The following is a 22,313-nucleotide window of genomic DNA, read 5'->3' on the forward strand; positions in this document are numbered from 1 at the left end:
TTTTAGACATTGTGTTAGGGGTTTTTAACCCTGGTCCTCCTGTCATTTGTAGTTTACTCAAGCTCAACATGAAATATCCCATGTGAGTTTGAATGATTCTTTTCACAAGATTATTATTATCATTATTATTATTATTATTATTATTATTATTATATAGTGAGTTGGTTTTAGCCCTGAAGCGAGCTAAACAGGGGTCATCTGAACGCGAGGGAGCGGTGATGACGTCAACGACAGCCCCGGCCAGCCCAGCTGTGAGCGCGCGCGCGAGTGTGTGACAGTTCGTCGCCAGCTTTCGCACAACAAGGAAGAGGAGGGTATGTCACTGAAGGGAAACCTGGAACGGACGTGAAGCGCTAGTTTCCCCCTCCGAGGTAAGCCCTGAGCAGCTATGGCGTGTTCGTTTGCAGCTGGGTGTCTGCTCCTACCACAGTTGTAGTGGTTCAGCTAGCAGTCTTTAAAATGAATCGGAAGCTCGGCTATATTCACCTTGTTGTCTCCCACATGATGAAAGCGCTACTCCGAGACGTTGGAGGCTCTCGTTTTGCCTTTGTTAATGGTTTACGGTTTACAGGGCGGGTTTGATATAGCTACAAAGGTCAATAGGAAGAAAAAATGTCGCCAAATCTCACAGTCGGTGTAGTAGCCTCGAACACGGATACAGTCATCCGTGTTCGAGTAAGCGTCGCCGGGGGCCGACGTGTTGTTTGATACAAAGCACAGGAAGCACATCATCCTTTCTAGCTATATTGCATTCTTTCAAGGAAGCAGAAACGGTGACCACGCTGTTAGGAGAGTTGTGCCTGTATTGTTGGATGTTAAAATGTCAGAAGGTTGTTAAACCAGTGAGCTATATCATGTGACATTGATGTCACTTGAGATTTATGAGTGTATATGGTGACTGTGATTATGAAAGGCTAGTAGCTAATCGAGATCTCGGCAGTGAAATACATTGATTGCTTTGTTATAAGTGAAGATGCACTCCCATCTAATATCGCTTTTCTGGGTTTGCCGATCACTTTAGTCTGACATCGCGTTGCTGATGTCAGACTACTTTTTACTTTCAGTTTCGGGGAGTAATCGACTCTCTGAAGTGTGACTCTTCACTTCTTTACAGACCTTTGCATCTTCATCAGCTTCATCTCACACATTCTGGATGCCGAGGTGGATGATGACAGTTCTCTGCATGTTGTTAGTAGCATTGTTTTTCTTGCCCAGGCGAGGCACTGTATCCACTGTATCCTGAATATTCTAATAACCACTTCTCGTGTTCTCGTCTTCCATATCTGCTAAGGCTAAGAGTCTTAAGTGCCATCTCCTTTTGGACCTGGCATTCTTGAGGCACCTTTGCTTTAAGAATTTTACCTGTGTGCTGGCAGAGCCGCCGGTCTGTAAAATCTTCAACTTCCACCTCCGGCAGAACCTCGACAGCATTCCGGAGGGAGGCTGGGCACATCATGTTCTACAACTCCTTTGCTGAGGTGGCTGCAAGGCTGTTCACTGTCATGGTGGTAACCAACCCTGAACTAGAGGTCGACCATCTAGTTCGGGGATTTCCAACATCTGTTTGAAGCGAGCAGTCAAGCTGAAGGAGTCCTATTGGGCTTTCTCAGCCTGTAGGACTTAGGAAGCAGCTGACAGGTGCTCTGAGGCCCAGATGGTAGCTGAAGCAAAAACTCAGGTGTGGAAGGAGTGACGGGAGGCCATGAAAAAAGAATTTCGGCCTGCCTCAGAGCTACTCTAGCAAATTGTCAAGTGACTCTGGAGGGCAAAGCAGTGTCCTACTCGCATGGTGTATAATGCAGGCGAGGTGTTGCTGACCTCAGGAGTCTGGGTGTCTGGCTTGTTACTACGAGTCATTTGATCCCAGTATAACCATTGCAGGAGCTTGGTCTGCATTGCCAGCAATAAGTCATACTCATTCTTGCACACGTGTTTTACTCTACCAGGGCTGTCCTGGTGTCCTGTTACAGATTCTGTTCATAGCTTTTAGAGAAGCTTCTATGTGAATATGTGAAGTGGATGATAATAATAATAATAATAATAATAATAATAATGAATAATAATGATATAATAATGATCCATTAATGTTTCCCAGCCCTAGTACAGAATAATATCATATTGTTGAATGTTCAGCCACAGAAAAGTCTTGAAAATCCCTCTGTGACCTATCGCAGAAGTCTTTTTCATGAGCAAACTAATAATAGTGTAGGGCTACAATTGATCAGTTTTCCTATTAAAAAGTGTATCATCACCCTTGAATTTTGTTCAGGGAAATCAGAGGTGGTCAAACTGGGAATCTTTGTGAAATTTGGTAAATTAATTTGAAATGACCCACGTGTCCTCCTGAAGTCAATTTGACCAACTCAGTGGAATGAATGGGCTCACACATCTTAGCCCAGGCAAAGTTGAGACTTCATACTCGTTAGCAAGAATTCAGAAAATCTGGTTCTCAAAAGTACAAGTTTGTGTATCAGTGTCGAGTCATTTTAGCAAGACACAGTCAATCAGCTCAGGATTTGTTTGTGAGGTAGTATGAAGCTGAAGACCGCATCTGAATTAAACTGCGCAGTAAAAACATGTCATATTGTAAACTAGGCTTTTTCCTGCCCTCTTAATATCTTCCCGTTTTTTTCTCTCCGAAACTGTGAACCTTTGGGTAGTAATGCATTATCTCTTCTTCACTGTTCTATTCGTCCTTTCAGGCTGCTGACATCTTCCAATCAGCTCCATGGCTTTGTGGATCAGCTGACTGTAGTTTCTTTTGAAGATGGATATGAACAGAGACAGCAGGGCCATGTCTGCATGTACTTCATGATTTCCTTCAGCGTGAAGAGATTTGAATGCTGAGCCCTCATTAGCTGCCTGTTAGTGGGATTGTCCATACCTGTGTTCAAACATGGCTCCTGTTCCTCCAGGGGTCCGCCTGCTGGTGTCCTTTGACAGGGACCAATGGTGAGTTTAAATCGGACTGGCTGTTGTTTTTCTTTCTCACTTACGTATACGTTTTCTGCTCTGTCCGTCTATTACTAAGTCACGAGTTCTATAGAGAGTCTGTCAATTTGAATGTGTATTTTTCTTTATCATTTCTACTCCTATATGATGTCACAGGGTCCATGCTCATATGGCTTCTTTAGTTTGTTTGAGTTGAGATGAGCAGAAGGCGATCTGTGGATAGTGCATACTGGTTACATGAAAATCTGTATACAGGAAATACTATATTATACTAATAAAACATACCCTATTCCAGTCATATTGCAGGTCCTGTACTTAGCCTGTGAATAAAATTGATGGAGGGTGTGGCATTGACGTGTTAACAGTAGGTAGAGTCAGGTCAGCCCGCACATGTAAAGACATCAAACCATAGATGGCCATAAATTATGTGTAATAATGAAAGTGACACAGGGAAATGGTACAGAAACACATAAAGAAAGAAAGGTGCAAAAAGACCTGGAAAGATTTCACCAGCTGAAATCTGTCAGTAATTACAAAACAAGCCTGTCACTTAGTGTAAATTAATATCAGCTGGTTCAGTCCCAACTGGTTCATCACCAAGGTGTCACACATGAAACATCTCATACTGGGCAAAACCAATGAGCTCTTTCAAAACCTGCGCAATGTGATGGTTTCTGCAAAACATACTGATGGCACTGGTTAAAGAAGAAGTTCTAAACTACTGAAGGTGCCAGTGAGCATTGTTTGGGGCTAATTTCACCAAAAATGCCAATGACCAGTTGTTCTCTGCAAGATTTCAGACAGATGAGTGAAAAGAATTATCAGAAGAATTGTCCAGAAGCCAAGGAACACTTGTGGAGCGCTACAGAAAGATCTATAATCAGCAGGTGTGATTGTTTCAAAGGAAACAATAAGTAATGTCACATTTGCTGTGGCCTGTATGCAAACTCACCGCACAAGACTACACTGCTGGAGAAAAAGCATGTTGTGAAGTACTGAGAGAAAGTAGTGTGGTCGGATGAGACTAATATGAAACTAATAGCAATGCATGAGACAGTTTCCTCACACAGGAAGTGTCCTGAAGCTGTCATCACCATCAAAGGCTTTTGTATGAAGTATTAAATACATTTCACTAAGCGTGATTATTACATTATTACACATAATTTATGGACTTATTATTAAATTAAAATATTAAATATTTAAATATTTAAATAAATTAAATATATTTACTTAGAAATTTGGTGGCACATTCAGTACTTATTGTACCCTCTGCATACGTTGAAGCTGATCTTTCTGATCACCCTGTAAAGTTTACTGTACAGGGTCGAGCAGTGAGTTTCTGCCTCTGTGACGTAGTAGTTGGCTGTTGAGGCTGCAGCCTGCAAAGTGGCATTGTTGGAGCTGCGTCAGCAGAAATTCCTGGGAGCTAGTTTTACCTGTGCTTACACCTAGTTTCAAATACCTGATGCTTTGTGTAGACTCGACTTTCAGGTTTCTGAAAATACGTTGGAATGTTTGTCATTTTTGGTTGTGATTGATTTATTTATAATATTTTTGTGGAAAGATTTTTAAATATTCTTTCCATATTGCTAAATAAGTGGAACAGCAATAACTTGGATTTCTTTCTTTCTTTCTTTCTTTTTTTTTTTTTTTAAGAGATCAGTTTTTTTAAAGTAGGCTTTGGCCCACATCCAGAAATATCGTCTTAGTAGTTACGTTGGAATGAACAGGAACAAACCCATTTTTTGTTATCCTGACTTTGATTTAACAATTGATTTATTAACAAACTTGTTCAATAATTTTTCAGTAAAGGCAGGGGGACACAGACATTATAGGAAACATATTCTATTTAATCTTTCTGAAACATCCAAAGTTCTCTTTCTGCTGCATAACAAATACACACATTTAAGACATTTGACATAGTGTTTGGGTTTGTAAAGGTTTCATTAGTTACACTGTCTTCACTAAGCCTTTGAAAGGTTATGGTAGGAGTTTGGGTTTTTTTACTCACTTTTGTTTTTATATCACTTAGAATAATTGAGCACTCCTCTGTGAACAGCTAGTGAGTTGGTCCCAGCCACCGATAATAAATTCCCAATTTAGGGTAACAATGCAGATACAGAAAGGAGCAATGATGTGACGCTCCATGTGTTAAATGTAGGGCTCATTAATCATCTTACAAAGCCATGCTAACAGAATACAACAGCTGGTAGGAAGCACAGCTGCTCTGCTTGGCTACAAGGTGAAACTGTTGCTGGATGTGGTTGTTATTCACTGCTGTGCACTGGATATATCAGCTCTTATTATTTGAAGGGGAAAAAAAGACAAATTGTTAACCAGCATGTAAGTTCAAGAATGCAGCAGGTTTAAACATTGAAGACATCCCATTTAAATGTAGCATAAATTTCAGCAATAATATAACCTATTGTCTGCTAATTATAGACCTGTCATGGCTGGAATCAATGACTTAACTCACAGATGTCTCTAAAAGAGGAATTTGTTGCTAGTGGGACTTTGTCTGTCCCCTCAGCTGTAAAAGGCTGATGGGGTATTCTCTTTACCCCGCCAGGCAGGTGGGCGGCGTGGACATGTAAGTTTGTGAAGTTCTAAACTAATATAAACTTTAGTAGATACACCACAGGTGTGAATCTGTGACCTCAACCTCAAAATCAAAGTCAGAGGTCAAGTTTTCTGAAAATCTATATTAATCCCTCAGGTTGGCTCCTCTGGGAAATTCAGTTTCCAGTAGAAGAACACCAACAGAAATTTGCATAGTAAAGAAATTAGTATATAAAATGAAGGGGAAGGAACTTCAATGTCTTATGTTTCCCTTGAACATTTCTCTTCATACAGTTATCATCTTATATTTCTTAGTGAGACATTTACAGCCTAACACACCTGGTGGTTTGTGAGCACTTTGTATCTGTCAGGTTTCAAGCTGTTTTGTCTGATGATGGATTTGGTCATCCTGCTGTGCTCAGGATGCACGCTGCAACATACTAACCACATGCTGCTCAACTGCTGGATGAGAGTGTATCTAACTTTTTCTCGGCCCATTTTGAGTTTCTGCTGCACAGCCTGGTAAAGCCAACCATGGTCTGCACTGCAGGTCAAATGAAATGTGGATTTTGGGCACAGCCACACCTTCTCTCACGTGGCTTATTTGACTGCATTTGACTTTATTTCTGTCTTGTGCCAGCCTCTGCTTACAAATGACCTTACACTCAAGTCAGACGTGTGTGAGCAAAGACGAGAGTAAATATGACTGAGGTAACGCAAACAGTAAAGTACACAATCCAGGTACAGGATATCAGGATTCTATTACAGGATGTAATAGAATTTGTTGGCTCCAGTCTCTTGTTACAGCTCCTCCTGCTTATTGTAACATATAATACATTTAATCAGTTGATGCCAGGTCTTGGAAATGAGATTTTTAACCTCAATGAGTTTTACCTGGATAAATAAAGGACTAATAGTTGCTGCAAACATTCTTTGTTTGCAGGAGAAGAATCTCTTCTCATAGCTCAGCTGTATATTAATTAGCTCACTCTACGTGCCTAAATATTTCACCTGTTTAATTACATATGTTGTAGCGTTGGTCAGCTAGGTGTGGCACGTCAAATCAGTTTGCAATATTTGCTTGTAGGGCCACAAAATGTCTGCAATGAACCTTTGTGTGTTTTACAGTTTGCGATGTGGAGTAACATCTATAAACACAGTAACTACATCAATGTTTAAACTTGGGCTGGGCGGTCGGCTCCATAGTCTAATCCTGGATGACTGATACTGTTACTGCCACCAATGACAAACAGTCACCAGTCACCATACTGGGCGACCGAATAGCTTCATGTATAACCATTAGGGTAGCACTTTCACACTCCGCCACCACAAATGTAAGCACACTGCATACAGTGATGACTGATTTACCGTTTCCATAATTACTTAACATAAGTTGACAAATATCACCCCAACAGCTAAATACTAATAACTAACTATACTATAACTAACTATAATAATAAGTTAGAACAATTACGTGTTCTTTATTGTATTGTAATTGTGCTCACTTATTCAGTCTATTTTTTAAAATGCCTCTTTCACTCCAACCAGCCAGCCACTGTAAACATGGTGTTTTTCAGCCTGTCCATCTCTAAGTGCACTGTACCCCTGTTCTTCAAACAGTCTATTATTAAACAAAGAAGAGAAATGGCACTGGCCAAGTCACCTGCACCTCTCCACCCTCATCCCCAACAGTCTGGAGGAAGGTTTGATACTCTGCTCCTCCAGATCACATAGGCCAGATACTGAACTCCACATTGGCCCATCAAGGTGTGAGTTTGTTCCTGACAGCTAGAAAGCATTTGAGCACAAAATAAAGCACTGTGACACTGTCACTCCCACAGTGGGGGGTTGTGCTACATGAACACAGCCCCTTTTGTTAATTATAGTTTCCCTGAAATCCAAAACCTCTTTTTTGCAACCCACTGTATCTGAGGTAGTGCAGATGACTCATAATTATGGACATCTCAAACCTCATCTCCATGTTATGAGCTCCCTCAGTTCTCAGAGCTGCTTTCCTGTGTGCTCTCCCTGCAGGTACAGAGCTCTCACCTTCATCCTGACCTTCTTGCTCTACACCAGTTTCCACCTGTCCAGGAAACCAATTAGTATCGTCAAGGTAAGATATGGTATTCCAGAAACAGTACATGGCATTAATGTTTGTAGTACACAGCCTAGGAACAGGAACAGCTGTTTATTCGCTGTTGTGCAGCACCTGTTATTAAACCATGTTTGTACACTGCTCCAAAAAATTAAAAGAACACTTTTACAGATGTTTGTAGCAGTTATTTATATGTCAAGACCCATGTATACACACACACACACACACACACACACACAAAGTAAACTCATCATTCCAGTCTGGGCTCCATCACGGCTTGTTTACAGTCATCACTGGTTACGACCAGCGAGTGTAAATGGTCCTTTTAATCAGCAGCAGCCTTGGGCTCTGTGCAACGTCCAAATCTCCCCCAAAGAAAAGAACAGAAGAAAGCTAAAAGAGGTAGCATAGAAGCTTGATTTGTAATCTGATTAAGAAAAGACACTGAACTGGAATGGATGCAGTCTGCAGCCGGGACAAATTTGTGAAAGAACTCAACATAGAAAATCAATGGAGGTGGGAGAAAGATTAAGTAGATGCTGAGTGGTGTGCTCTACTGTGACCATCATGGAGGAAATAGAATGAACATGAACATTTGGTTTTGGAAGTCCTGGGAACTGAACTTTTTGACCACATAGAACAATAAACTGGTTGAAAAATGTCAGGGAGAAAAGGCTTCATGAGAAGACGGGTCTTTCAGATCTTCCAGTGAAGGGCAGGAAAGATCATGCCAGTGGAACAGGGAAGACTAGGGCTGCTCAATTAATCGAATTTTAATCTCGATTACGATTTGGGTTTTCAACGATCATTAAAAATGACTGAGCCGATTATTAGCACCTCCCTCGTGCTTTACTCTCGCGCTGCTCCGTGTGGCAAATCGAGCGCACCTCTCTGCGTTTCGAACACGCGTCACAACAATTAAGAGGACCCGAGGGAAGCTCGGAAAGCTAAGCAGAAGTTATTTGGAGAGGAGAGGATAATGGCTGCTGAAGAAAGAGTGCCGTTGGTTGAAAAGAGGTAAAACGACTTCAGTGGTGTGGAAACCAATGTTCCCTCTAAGCTGCGCACGTGCGCAATTGCGCACTGCTGGCACGGTCTCTGCGCACAGAAAATCTGCGTTGCGCACAAAAAAAATTAACCTGAATTGAAATTAAAATTAAAACTTTAACAATTCTGTTTTGCAGTGTTAGTCAGTAAGTGACTGGCTGCTCCTGTATGGGATTAGAACGATGCCACCTCATCCCATAGTCCAGCCAATAATGCGATTCACGTTCGTATATACGCAGCCAATCAACGTCGCTGACAGGCTATGACAGCGTCCTTATGTGCCGACACCGGTGTTTTAGCTAGCAAAGCGGCGTGGCTGATGTGCAGTGAAGCCACATTAATGACAACGTGTCCAACCATTGGAGATGTGAGCAGGACAGACTGATGGAACTGATGGAAAAGTGTGGACTTTATACCAGTTTTTAAATTGTGTTGATCGGCCACGTAAAACCAGAGTTATGATAAAAATATCTGCAATGTTTGGTTTTCTTCCTGTTGTCTAGTTGTTAAGAAACGGGGGGAAGTTTTAGGAGTGACGGCGGTGTTCTGAGGTGTGAGAGCTTTGAGACGTTTAGCACAAATCTTGTGTAGTTAGTGTGTGTAGTGTAGTTTTGTTGTGTGTGTCAGAACAATGAGGCGGCTGCTGAATGTTACAGGTGTTACAGCAGTGATACATCTCCTGTTGTCAGGCCTGCAGGTATCAGGCTGTTGTTCTCCTTTATCTCATAGTGGACAGAAATTATTTTTGGAGTGGCACAAATAATTTGTGTGGCATCAGATTTGATGCAGAACAGCTGATTGTTCTGTAAATAGTTTGAAATGTTTATTTAAAAACGCCTTGGCTGCATTTAAAAATAAATAGCTGCAAAAACTTTGTTGTTTGCCAAACTGAGTTACTTTTTGAAGAAGTAACTATATAATTAATTGCCCAACATTGGTCATTATATGCTGTATTTGGCAGACAGAGTTACAGACTCTCTCCCAGACCACAGACTCATAATACAAGTCAGAGCTTTATGGAAAAAAAAAAAGAAAGAAAGTTGTGTTTTCAAAATTGGAGTTCAAGTTATTTTTACTTCCAATAGTGTTAAGATACTACACAGGTCATGAACAGGATTTTTTAAATTTTCATTGTAAGTGGGTAAAGCAGTTAATTAAAAGTAGTCTAACATAAATGTAAATGCTGTAATTTGATTATTTTAATAAACCATGTAACTTGGATGGATTCGATGCTGGCGTGACCACAGTGCACACGTCTGATGTCGCTCACAGTGGTCCAAGGGACGCTCAGGGAGTTTGTGTGTCGCTCAGACACATGAAATATTTGAGGGAACATTGGTGGAAACATTATGGGTTCATGGAGTCAGACGTGGATCAAATATTGTGCAGTATTTTGAAGTTCACTAAACATAGATGTTTACATTTTCATTTATTTTTATATTGCAAACATTTGCACTGTAATCAGTATTTGCACACTATTTTATATTATTTTTTGACAATCTTTAAAGCCATTATTCAATACATTGTTATTGTTAAATAAATATCATCAAATAATCGAGATCTCAATTTCAGTGAAAATAATCGTGATTATCATTTTTGCCATAATCGAGCAGCCCTAGGGAAGACTATATTCAATTAAACAATCTGCCAGAGAAGTGAGCAGGATGGTTTCTACATCAGGAAAGTGATGCTAAACACACCTCAAAAGAGCAGTGTGTGGCTCTGTGTGTCCAAGAACCTCAGAAAACTAGAGACCTTTAACTGGAAGAGTCTCTAAGAACTGAAAAACACTCAGCTGCTGCTTTTTTGATTTTTGATTTTGAAACTGTTAGGTGCTTGATTTAAAATATTCACCAAGCAATTATGTTTTAGCATTATCTTTTTGAAATTGTCACTTCTTATTGAGTTACCCAATCACAGTAAAGACCCCGTTTCTTCTTCCTGTGTTTCCTGTGTGCCTTAATGGTTTTGTGCTGACAGAGTGAGCTTCATAAGAACTGCTCAGCCGTCAGTGAAGCAGCCATCATTGCATCCAGCAGCAGCCAGCAGCCCTCCCTGTCATCTCTGCACACAGATGTCGACTGCAGCTGGAAACCTTTTGGTCTGTGTCTTCTTGAGATGTTTTCATCTGTTTGGAATGTTTATAGTGTTACAAGTTTACACTAAAGGCCACAGCATCATCAGCAGCAGCAGGTTTCTTAATACTCCTAATGCATGCAAAACATAGATGAAAGTGTCGAGCAAAAACCTCGCAGATAAACAAAACCTGATGAGCTGTCCTGAACTAAACACCTGTTTCCCATATTTACAGATAAAAGCAATTACAAACAGCTGCTGGGAGCCATGGACTACTCCTTTCTGTGTGCTTATGCAATTGGAATGTACTTGAGGTAAGATGGGAAGATGTGGAGGAGGAAATGATTTTGCACAGTAAATGTGAACTGGTTATGAAGAGAGAGGCCCCAGCTGGCCAGTGGATTTGAACCCAGCACCTTCTTCCTGTGAGGCAGCAATACTAACCATCTGCCACCCACCGTGATGTTAGTCAGATTATTAAAAATTCTTTGATATTCCTCCATCATTATGTGTACTGTGGTTTCACTGAAGTCCAGCTAGTCCAGCATGTTTTCCATCATTCTAACGATTCCCAGTCAGTCCTTCGGCAGCCCATTGACATATACCACTGCAGTGAGTGTGTGTGTGTTACGACCACTAATTTAGCAAGTTGCCAGAATAAAATGAGAATTTATCCTCTTTATCCAACCCCAAATTCCACTACAGAACTTTTTTTCTCAGTAACTCTCAAATATTTAAACTACTTTATGTACTGAAATGTGTTGTGATGGTTAATATGATGTCATCACTGTGCATCCATCTAGCGGCATTATCGGGGAGCGCCTGCCCATTCGTCTGTACCTCACAGTGGGCATGCTGGCCAGTGGCGTGTTCACTTGCCTATTTGGGCTTGGCTACATCTACAACATCCACAACCTGAGCTTCTATATATTTGTCCAGGTGAGACGCAGGATGATGATTTTATAGGATAATATGTGCATTTACACAGCTCAAAAAATTAAAGTAACACTTTAACACACATCAGAGTGCAATAGTAAAGAAAAAGAACAGCATTCTAGATGTCTGTACTGATATAGACTGGGCAATGTGATAGGAATGAAAAGATGTCGTTTGATGAAAATGACAATTATAAACCTACCTAAAAACAATGTGTTAGGCTAGTCCATTTTAGCAGGATGTCATGATAACATTAAGGCCTGCTCCTTATGAGACAGTGGGTGATGTCTCAGGGATCTCATCCCAGATGTGGACCTCACTGTTCAGCAGCATTACTGAGCTGCTGGATGGTGAGGTACAACCTCACATCACACTGACTTGGCTCAGAGACATTACTACTACTACTACTTTTACAAGTTACAAGGACTCTCCAGTACACATAGGAGTGTAAAGCTGGGCATACACTGTGCGATTTTTTTTTTTTTTTTTTTTTTTTCAGTCGCGTTATTCAGCTCCTGTTCAAACTGCACGATTGACTCGCAGGGGTTAGAAGTTCGCAGGTCACGATGCAGGGTCTCACACTATACAGCCCGATGCTCTGATGCAACCTGAGTGCTCACACTGTGCGTCCATAACATGAAGGTTATAACAGAAAATCTGTCCCTCTCTCTCCCTCTCTGTCTTTCATTCACACAGACACACACACCACCACCATCAACTTTGCTAAATTGCTAATGAAAAACATTGATCAGGCAGCTGTGATTGAGCAGCAGTGTAGATCCAACTATTTTCACGGTTGTTGTGGTCGTGATAATTTTGTGAGGCCACATCGAAAAGGCTCGGATGAGCTTGCCAAAGTTGTACCTCCATTACTTGTGTCCGGATCACAAGCTGCACTGCCGTGCTGCTCCGTCTTTCTGTTTGTGCGTGCGCAGTGTGAGAGGCTGCGGTGACCCTCACGACGGCTGACAGGATTTCAAACAGGTTTGATTTTCTTACGAGCAAACGATTGATGATCGGGAGCTGGTCGTGAGGTGTTAATCACTTCTCGTTACCCCATGTATACTGCACGATGCACGACACACGATGAAGGCCAAACTCGGGCGGATCAACAAAACTGTCGCACGACTGAAGAATCGGCTCAAAGTGGGCCAAAAATCGCACAGTGTATGCCCAGCATTAGGTGGATATGCACACGAAAATACACAATGACAGGTTTACGTAGCAATAAACTTGCCATTGTGTATGTTTATACAGAGGAAGTGCACATGTGACCCTGTAAGGAATACATAACAACACTGTTCTGTACAGTGATTCACCTTGTTGTCATTTTGCAGGTGGCCAATGGCTTGGTTCAGACCACTGGTTGGCCTAGTGTAGTGACCTGTATCGGCAACTGGTTTGGAAAGGGAAGGTAATGTCTAAGAATTCCTGGCTGTATAATGCAAACTCGCTGTTAGCAGAACAGTTGAGGAAAAACAAGATCCATCCATCTATTTTCTTCCACTTAGCCGGGGGAGCTCACATTAGCATGTCCTGGGTATACCCTGGGGCCTCTCCCCGGTATGACATGCCTGGAACCCCTAACCCTGAAGGCATCCTAGTCAGATGCCCAAACCACCTCGAACTGCTGCGCTCTTCACCCTGTCTCTAAGGGAGAGGCCAGACACCCTTCAGAGAAAGCTCATTTTAGCTCATCACCACAGCTTCCACTCTAACCAAAGTTCTCTCCAAATGATATATAATGACACTTTGAATGTTATTCCCACTGCACTCTACAGATCGGATCACATCCTGTCTGTGCTTAAAAAGGAGAAACAGTATAGTTTACCTCAACTCAACGAAAACTGCTTTTTACCTACTCAGGTGTCCTGTTACTTTTGATGTTGTGAAAAGAGCAGCAGTGTGCCTCCATAGCAGTTAAATAGCAATTGATCCTTGAATACATGTCCTTACTGTAGTCGTGTCTTAACTGGGGGGCATACAGGGGGTACAACTCTTTCCAAATATCCTGGGATTTCCTTTCCTTACTGCCCAAATACTTGTGGAGCAGACTGTATATCTGTCAGCGTCAGCACTGTATGAACCTGAGGTGTCTGTTTCTGGGTCAGGCGTGGACTCATCATGGGGCTGTGGAACTCTCACACTTCAGTGGGAAACATTTTGGGCTCTCTGATTGCCGGCTACTGGGTCTCCTCCAACTGGGGCATGTCCTTCATCGTACCAGGGCTCATCATCATCATCATGGGCGTGGTTTGCTTTCTCTTTCTCATTGAGCGTAAGTACAGCTCCATCATATTTTTCTGATGAGTGTTATTAGGAGTTTCTTGTTCACAAAGTGCACACATTCTTCATTGTTCAAAGAATGCTTGCTATTAAATGAAATGAATGCATTTAGATTTAGTTAGCTGAGGCTGTCTGCTTCCTGTGATTGTCTGTTCAGTGCGTTGACTCTTTGAAGAACAGACTGGATTATATTGTATTAACCTGCTGGTTTTCATTCTCCAGATCCTAATGATCTAAAAACCATCTATACACAAAATTCATCTCTAGGCAAGACTGTGAGTAATTTTTGTTTGTTGTAATTTCTTATAAAGAAGACTCTAGTTTGGTTCATTAAGCATGAATTATATTTCAATGTAATATTAACTCTATATCTGTCTCTTTAATTAGGTCCCAACCCACAGCTGGAATGGAGTGAACGGACACACAGAGGTGTATCTACAGTACAAGGACAACAAAAATCAGGTGTGTCTCATTTTTTAACTTAAAACTGAGATTATTTACTGTACTTACCGTAAGGCCACGCCTTACCCATAACGCATCACATGGTCATGATGGATAACCAATCCTACACACACACACCACTGAACTAATCACCAAGTAACAGCATGTACCGTATTTCCAAACATCTATGGACCAGACTAGAAGATTACAACCTTACAAACAAAACTTTGTAAGCTTGTAATCTTTTTGCTTACAAGCCTTCTGTCCATGTTCAAGTAAAACTTTAATACTTTGTCAGTGAAAAGTTTCCAGGTGGCACATTTCAGACTGTCGAACAATAAACTGTACAGGCCACATTTTGGAAACATCCATGATACTGAAGAAGTGAATTTCATGTGTGCATCTAATGAGACCGATTGTCATGCAGCACTACAGAAACATTTTCTATTATGTCATTGTAATCCATTCAGGTCTGCTATTATTACAAGGATAGTATTCAAAACAGGAAGGTCAGTTCTTCAGAGATTTCCTCATCTCTGCTGGTGGTCAGAGCTTTGGATGCTGGGTGAAACCACTGCTAGGCTGAATCCAAATGTCTGGACATGAGGAATGACTGAAGAATGCTTAGGGTGAACTCACGTTTTAACCACTCTACTAAGGAGGTAGAAAGGGTCAGCATTAAAAGTGGTGGGGGGGTTGTAGCCAAGTACACTCTGACTGCAACAAGGAGCTCTGACCGATGACCATGATTTTTTTCAGTATTACTATAAGGACATGTTTGAATTTAAATATAGTACTTATCCACATCTGTACAGTGTCATCAAAGCGAGTCTTACCCTGCAGAGCACAGTGTGTCTGCACAGACAAAACAGGAAGGTAGTTTTAGAAAGCAAGTCTGCAAATATGAGGAAAATGGGACATTCGGATTCAGCCTCAGGGTTTCTATTTTTCTCCTGTTTTTCTCCTCTTGTTTGGAAGGTAGTTGGGCGAGGTTTACCAGCTTCTGTTCTTTCAAAACTTATCAGTGGGAGTTTTATCCTTAGGTCCTTTAAATGAATGCACTGCTGGCAAACCCTGCTCATCTACAGTATAACACCAAACTGTTGACATAATTGTACAGTTATACATACATGGTGACACAACGTGTGTTGGTCTGTACCATCTGAGGGGAGAAATATTCATTGGTTATTTAATTAGAAACCACAATCTTTCAATAATTGGTCTTAAATTGCAGGTTGGCTAAGTTGACTCTTTTCCATTTACTTTACTGTCAAAAATTTAAGGAAAAAATCTGATTTGTTGTAATATAATCTTCAGCAGCTGGTCTGTAGTTCTGTTCTAATTTTAAAAAAAAAAATATTTTGAAGCATGAAACAAAAGTCCAGTCCAAGGTGCCGTCGATGCTGACCCCTCGGGGTCGCCTTTGTTCTCCAGCTGTCTGGTGGTCTGGGTATGGGTACAGATCTTTGCTCTGCTCTCTCCCTCAGAGCTACGACACAGAGCTCCTGTTGCCCAGAGACAGCGAGCGCATCCCCATGCAGCCGGTTGTGGTGGTGAAGAGTGAGTCGGAGCCGTCTGCCATCAGCTTCATGGGAGCGCTACGGATACCAGTAAGTTACACATGCAAACCTGTGTCCATCACCTGCATCACTCTTAATGCTTTCACTGCAACAAATGACGACAAAGTCTTCTATCAGGCAAAAGTCTTTTGATCTTGTTTTAAGAGTGATGCTCTAAGCAAGAGTTGAATGTGTAAGATTGTTGTGTGAGTGCTTTGTCTTGTTTTAAGATTTAAGAATCATCTTGTTTAGTTGCTCTGGTTTTTAGATCTTTTCTCTCAAAGTGAGAAAGAAACAACACTGAATGACTTATAATTAGACAGTTTTTGGAGTGATGACCCATGGAGTCAAAGGAGCTTGCAAAGAAAAGCGTCTGGACTTCTTTAAGTTGCTTGAAGACGTTTCATCTCTCATCCGAGAAGCTTCTTCAGACAAAAGGAGGGTGGGTCCTTTGTCCCTCTTTGGGGGGGGATACTCCCACTGGGTTTAAATCTGGGACTCTCGGCCATTTGGTAAATGGCCTGCATTTGTATAGCGCTTTTCTAGTCCATAGGACCCCAAAGCGCTTTACACTACATTCAGTCATTCACCCAGTCACACACACATTCACACACTGGCGATAGCAAGCTACATTGTAGCCACAGCTGCCCTGGGGCGCACTGACAGAGGCGAGGCTGCCTCTACCGGACACAGGCGCCACCGGGCCCTCTGACCACCACCAGTAGGCAAACATGGGGTTAGTATCTTGCCCAAGGATATTTGGCATGCAGCCAGGATGCAGCCTGGGATCGAACCACCGACCTTCTGATTAGTGGCTGACCTGCTCTGCCACCTGAGCTACAGCCACCCCACATTTGACCTTAGAACTGAAGAAGCTTCTCGGATGAGAGGTGAAACGTCTTCAAGCAACTTAAAGAAGTCCAGACGCTTTTCTTTCCAAGCTCCTTTGACTATGGTGACCTGGATGACTGAGAACCTTCACAGACATTACCCATGGAGCTTTTATCTGAGTTGCAAGCTGATGCAGGTCTAAGGTAACTTATGAATTAATCTGATTACTGTGTGCATTTGTCTGTCTGCAGGGAGTGGTGGAGTTCTCTCTGTGTCTGCTGTTTGCTAAGCTGGTCAGCTATACTTTCCTGTTCTGGCTGCCGCTCTACATCACCAAAGCAGGTGAGGAACACATAGAAACCCCTCAGGCACGACTTCACAAACATAGAATCTGACTGTGGACTAAATCAACAGATTACACAGACGTCCAATATGTCTAAATTTATACGTTGGCTATATGAAGCTGGACACTGAATTATGGGTAAATTTGCAATTCTTTTTTCAGCAATAAATATGACCAACCGAGAGACTGGAGTAGTGTTTACAGCAGTATTTATCCTGGCAAAAAATGTGACACCAGTCAAAAGAAACATTTGAACTTTATTTCTTGTCATTGTTCAGTTGCCTGCACAGCAAATATAGCTAGCAAGACCATGAAGGTGCAAGAAAGTGACAAGTTTAAAAACAACAGTATAAAAAACCATGTATAAGTTAGAAGAACATTGTGGGGGTGTAGACAAGGGCGTCATAATTTATTAAGTAAGGGTGGAAGGCTTTAGTCATTAAGGATGGTGAAACATAATTTATTACACAGCTCACACACACACACACACACACACACACACACACGCCTGGAAGGCACTCACACACGCCACACACACACACACACACACACGCTACACACACACACGCTCACACACACACACACACACACACACACACACACACACACACACTCACACACGCCACACACACACACACACACACACACACACACACGCTCACACACACACTCTCCTGCACGCTCACACACACACTGGTGAACACGCACACACACACACTAGGCTCACACGCTCACACACATGACAATTACACACACGCTCACACTCACACGCTCACACACGCTCACACGCCACACACACCACGCTCTCACACTCTCCACACACACTCTCACACACACGCTCACACACTCTCACACACTCACACACACACACACACACACACTCACACACACACACACACACACACACACACTCACGCTCAGGTTACCATAAGTTCGAAGTTTGGCTGCTATGCTGTAATTTATTATAAACTAGATGTGTTGTGTGAAAGAACAGTAGGTAATATCCTGTCCTGTGGGTGTGAGACAGTCAGACGGGTTCTTACATAAACTAAACAGTTTTTATGAGCCTGGTTTGGTCAACAAAGGCCAGTTCACACTGGAAAAGGAGAAACCACTAGGACTGTGTGAAGATGGATTCATTTTGGTTTCTTTGGGCACTGCATAGCTGATTAAACTTGTTTTTGTGACTCAGCGACCAATGAGCTTATGCGATGGCAAGGCATTCATCCCTCCACAGCTGTTAAGACTCGTCCCAGAGTGTTGGTCAGTGAAACAAGATGAATTTGTTCTGAATATGAATGCAAGCCTCCCTGACTTCTCAGCGGGTTTTAATTCTCATTGTTTGTGCAGTACAGCCAGCAGTGACAACAAAACCTTCTTTCAGTCCTTAACACGTTAAACATGTAAACTGTGGTGGACCTTGAGCTGCATGAGTTACTGTGACCTTCTGGTTTCATTTGACAATGTAATTAATCCACAAACATTGTCAACATGTAATATAACACAGTTAACGAATTTTCTATTGTCTGGTTGTAATGTAGTAACTGGGTTATGAAGATATAAAACCAGTATGTTAAACTGAAAGAGGCTGGTAAAGAGTGTGGCAGAGTTGGACAGGCTTCTCACAGATCACGGAGCAGATGGTTTGTCCTCAGGATATTCTACAGTGAGCAGTCCACTCATGTGTCAGACTGTCAGCAGACTAAGACATAATAGACTCTGTTTGTGTGTTTCAGCTCACCTGGATGCCAAAAAGGCAGGAGATCTGTCCACACTGTTTGACGTGGGAGGAATTGTGGGTATGTGCTGTTTGTGTGTGTCTGTGTTTAATGCTTGTCTGTCCCACTGGAACTTCAGCCTCACTGCTTGGTAAGAAAATTAATGTCCCCATAGGTAGAGACTGTGTTTGTTTTAGGGATGTGATCTAGAAAATGAAGCCATGCAGTTTGTTTACTGAGCCAAAGAACAGAGGGACATTTTCCCACAGACTTGCACACTGTGCATGCACAGAAAGCGTCTCTCCCTGCTGGCCTTCAGACAGAATGCAGGATTAAAATCTGTTCAGCTTCACTTTCAGACCTGGATGCTTCGTGCATGTTTTGCATGTCTGTGGTTTTAGGTCTGTGATAATTACACTTATAGCAAGAGACCAGCTGTCAGGGTTTATGAAGCAATGTGCAATATGATTACCATGAAGTATTATGATGACTGATAACTGAATGTGTCTTTCTGTCGTATAGGGGGCATCTTAGCAGGCGTGATCTCTGATAAATTGGGGAAGCGAGCCACCACCTGTGCAGTCATGTTACTGCTGGCTGCTCCTACAGTAAGTCTTCACTGTACTGCAACAGTCAGGAAACATCGTCCACTGTGTGCTGCAAGACTGTGAAAACACTCTTTGATTATGAAGCCTGCACAGGGGACATTAGACCAGGTTTTTGGCTCCCCCTGCTGTGCAGCACTTGACAGAGACACTTTATTAGGTAGTAGCTGGTGCTGGTTGGCCCTGTTTTGCCTTCAGAACTACAGTAATTCTTCATTTCATAGATTCAACAAGGTGCTCAAAACGTTCTTCAGTTGGCTGATTGTCTAGAAAGTAAATTTTCTGTTCCAGTACATCCCGAAGGCACACTGTCAGATGGAGATCTGGTGACTGCAGAGGCCATTTGAGCACAGCACATGGAAACTGACTCAAAATACCAGACAGTGTCTGTGCAGTTTTTTGTTGTCCAAATTTTGGGCAGTAATTGTAGCCTCAGTTTCCTGCTGAGAGGAGTGACCCCCATCTGACATCAGCCATCATCAGCTCCGACCAGCCAATAACCACGCCATGTTTACAGACACTTATATCACCTCTTTTCCCTTTCTGATGCTCAGTTTAAACTTCAGCATCTTGACCATGTCTACATTGAGTTACTGCCGTGTGATTGGCTGTGTATTTGCGTTAACAACTTCTTGTACAAGTGTTCCTTATAAAGTGTCCAGTGAGTATAATTGCTGAGGAGCAAAGATTACAACACATTTCATGCTATTTTTTTTTTTTTTTTTTATATAGTAAAAGGCTTACATATAAGAGTATGAGGTGATATTAGATGTGTTAACTGTCCTGTTTTATTCTTTTCCTGCAGCTTTACGGCTTCTCCATGATCAGTCAGTTTGGTTTGGGGCCAACGATTGGTAAGAACCAGCTATCACTCCTCAGCCAGTCAGAGCTAGCACTGAATCATGGTTAATTAGTAGCCCTAGAAAAATTTTCCGTTCCTTAATAGTAATCCATGTAAATGAATCCCATGATCAATAAATGCTAAATGATAAGTGCATGTTTTTAGAGCATATGCTGCGGTGCAAATGCCTGAAAATGTATTTCAGTAGTATGGCTCTGCAGTAAAAGAGTCAAAAGCCTGCCTGCAGTCCAGACCTGTCATGTGTTGTTTGCTGAAACAGAAGATAATCAAATTCCTCTCAGACTGCAGGCTTACTTGTGGTTCCTAAGATAACAGTAGAATGGGAGGCTTCAGCTTTCAGGCCCTCTGCTGTGGAACCAGCTCCCACTTTGATTCACGAGACGGACAATAAATAAATTCATATCAGCACTAGAGTTATATCCCCCTTTGTCTCCAGGTGCTGAGGTCCGTACAAAGGAAGTCACATGAGCTGGTTGCATTTGTTACAGTAGGTTATCAGTCAGCGATTGAATCTCCAATCAAATCTAAATAAACGTGACTGACTTGTTTACTGTGGCATGAATGGTGACTCTTGTTCATTCCCTCTGAGCTGCTCATGGTCAAGGGAAGTTGGCATTATGGGAAACAATGTAGTGTCTTCAGAGCAATATCAGCTCACATTAACTGTAATTACATGAACACACGTTCTAATGAAGAGAAGTGCACATGCTAGATGTGACCGTCAGGTTTGTGGAGGGCACCAAACACCTCAGCCTGCATGCATTTGTTTCCAGCAGTAAGACTGCAGGTTTCAGTGGCTACAGAATTTCCAATTCCTTACATCCAGAATAAAACTTCCTTAATCTGTGTGCTTCAGGGATGCTCTTAGTGTGCGGAGGTCTAGTGAATGGACCGTATGCGCTCATCACAACTGCAGTGTCTGCTGATTTGGTAAGGATGTTTAACCCTACTGTAATTCCAGTGTAATTGTGTTTGTATATCATTATTTATAAATATATATAAATCTCCCCTTGTCTTTTCTCTGGCCCCTTTTTTCTGTTTGGCTGTAGGGCACCCACAAGAGCCTGAAAGGCAACGCCAGAGCATTGTCTACAGTCACAGCCATCATTGATGGCACAGGATCCGTAGGTCAGTACTGCTGCTCAGCTTATGTTTACGGCTTGTTTGGATGAGAATTCTATCTCTGATAAATGTGACAGGGGTCTTATTAGTGATATCTACGATGGAAATAATTGTTAATAATTACATTTAACAAGTGCATCAATCGTCAGCCAAGAATTGATATTAAATTTGTGTACAATCTTGTTTTGCAGCAGGTTGGTGTATGTGGCATAAACTGCTGTGTGTGTTCAGAGTAATGAGAGGATCTCATTGGCTCAGTGTTGCTGAACAATGAAGCTCTGGCTTTGTTTGATTTGATGATAATAAACGATACAAATATCAGTTTAGTTACCATTTAATAAAGATTATGTTAGCATGCCTTGTAATATTTTTACTCATTTATAATCCATCCCATCTAGCAATGTGACGACAGGATTCATGTACACGAATAATCTTGTTCATGTTTGTGATGTCAGGTGCAGCACTCGGCCCCCTGTTAGCTGGACTGCTGTCTGCAGGCGGCTGGGATCAGGTCTTCTACATGCTGATGACTGCTGACTTTCTTGCTCTGTTGGTAAGGCCTTTGACCTCCATCATATAAGAAAATGACTTTCACAAAATAAAGCAGAAAAATTGACACTGATGTCCACATTAGCACAGAATACTGCCCTCTTTGAACACAATGATAGTTTTCCAGCTCTTTGCAGCAGCAGCGACTGAACCAAAGGTTTTTTGTAACAACGAGCAGATGTTTACAGAAAATCCATCAGTCACTACCTGCTCAGCAGCAAAGAGCAGACAGATGCAGAGACCAGCTGGTCAACCAGTGAAAAGTCAGATATTTAGCTCAGGAGCTAGAGACGAGAAAAATAAGCCAGGTGTTGTGTTTTCACCCTTGT

At 41.9% G+C, this 22,313-nt stretch overlaps 1 protein-coding gene across 3 annotated transcripts in view; it reads left to right on the forward strand.

The window, feature by feature from the left end:
- The first annotated feature begins 233 nt into the window (after positions 1-233).
- The window catches only part of slc37a1 (solute carrier family 37 member 1), a 24,107-nt gene continuing 2,027 nt past the window's right edge, over positions 234-22,313 (forward strand). Inside the window, exons 1-19 of one of the 3 annotated variants that reach the window (XM_039600407.1) lie at positions 234-371; positions 2,703-2,952; positions 7,546-7,627; positions 10,637-10,757; positions 10,968-11,046; positions 11,536-11,671; positions 13,006-13,082; positions 13,780-13,946; positions 14,177-14,229; positions 14,342-14,416; positions 14,866-14,904; positions 15,883-16,005; positions 17,037-17,127; positions 18,865-18,927; positions 19,369-19,454; positions 20,257-20,305; positions 21,170-21,243; positions 21,363-21,441; positions 21,891-21,988. In XM_039600407.1, the coding sequence (XP_039456341.1) occupies positions 2,897-2,952; positions 7,546-7,627; positions 10,637-10,757; positions 10,968-11,046; positions 11,536-11,671; positions 13,006-13,082; positions 13,780-13,946; positions 14,177-14,229; positions 14,342-14,416; positions 14,866-14,904; positions 15,883-16,005; positions 17,037-17,127; positions 18,865-18,927; positions 19,369-19,454; positions 20,257-20,305; positions 21,170-21,243; positions 21,363-21,441; positions 21,891-21,988 (1,548 nt within the window). In that variant the 5' untranslated portion in view covers positions 234-371; positions 2,703-2,896. Of the gene's footprint in view, positions 372-2,702; positions 2,953-7,545; positions 7,628-8,575; positions 8,627-10,636; positions 10,758-10,967; positions 11,047-11,535; positions 11,672-13,005; positions 13,083-13,779; positions 13,947-14,176; positions 14,230-14,341; positions 14,417-14,865; positions 14,905-15,882; positions 16,006-17,036; positions 17,128-18,864; positions 18,928-19,368; positions 19,455-20,256; positions 20,306-21,169; positions 21,244-21,362; positions 21,442-21,890; positions 21,989-22,313 lie in introns of those variants that run through there. The other 2 variants (XM_031730342.2, XM_039600408.1) reach the window with 2 other exon arrangements.

This window comes from Oreochromis aureus, linkage group 16 (genome assembly GCF_013358895.1).
Source record: "Oreochromis aureus strain Israel breed Guangdong linkage group 16, ZZ_aureus, whole genome shotgun sequence".
In the NCBI taxonomy this organism is placed as follows: Eukaryota; Metazoa; Chordata; class Actinopteri; order Cichliformes; family Cichlidae; genus Oreochromis; species Oreochromis aureus.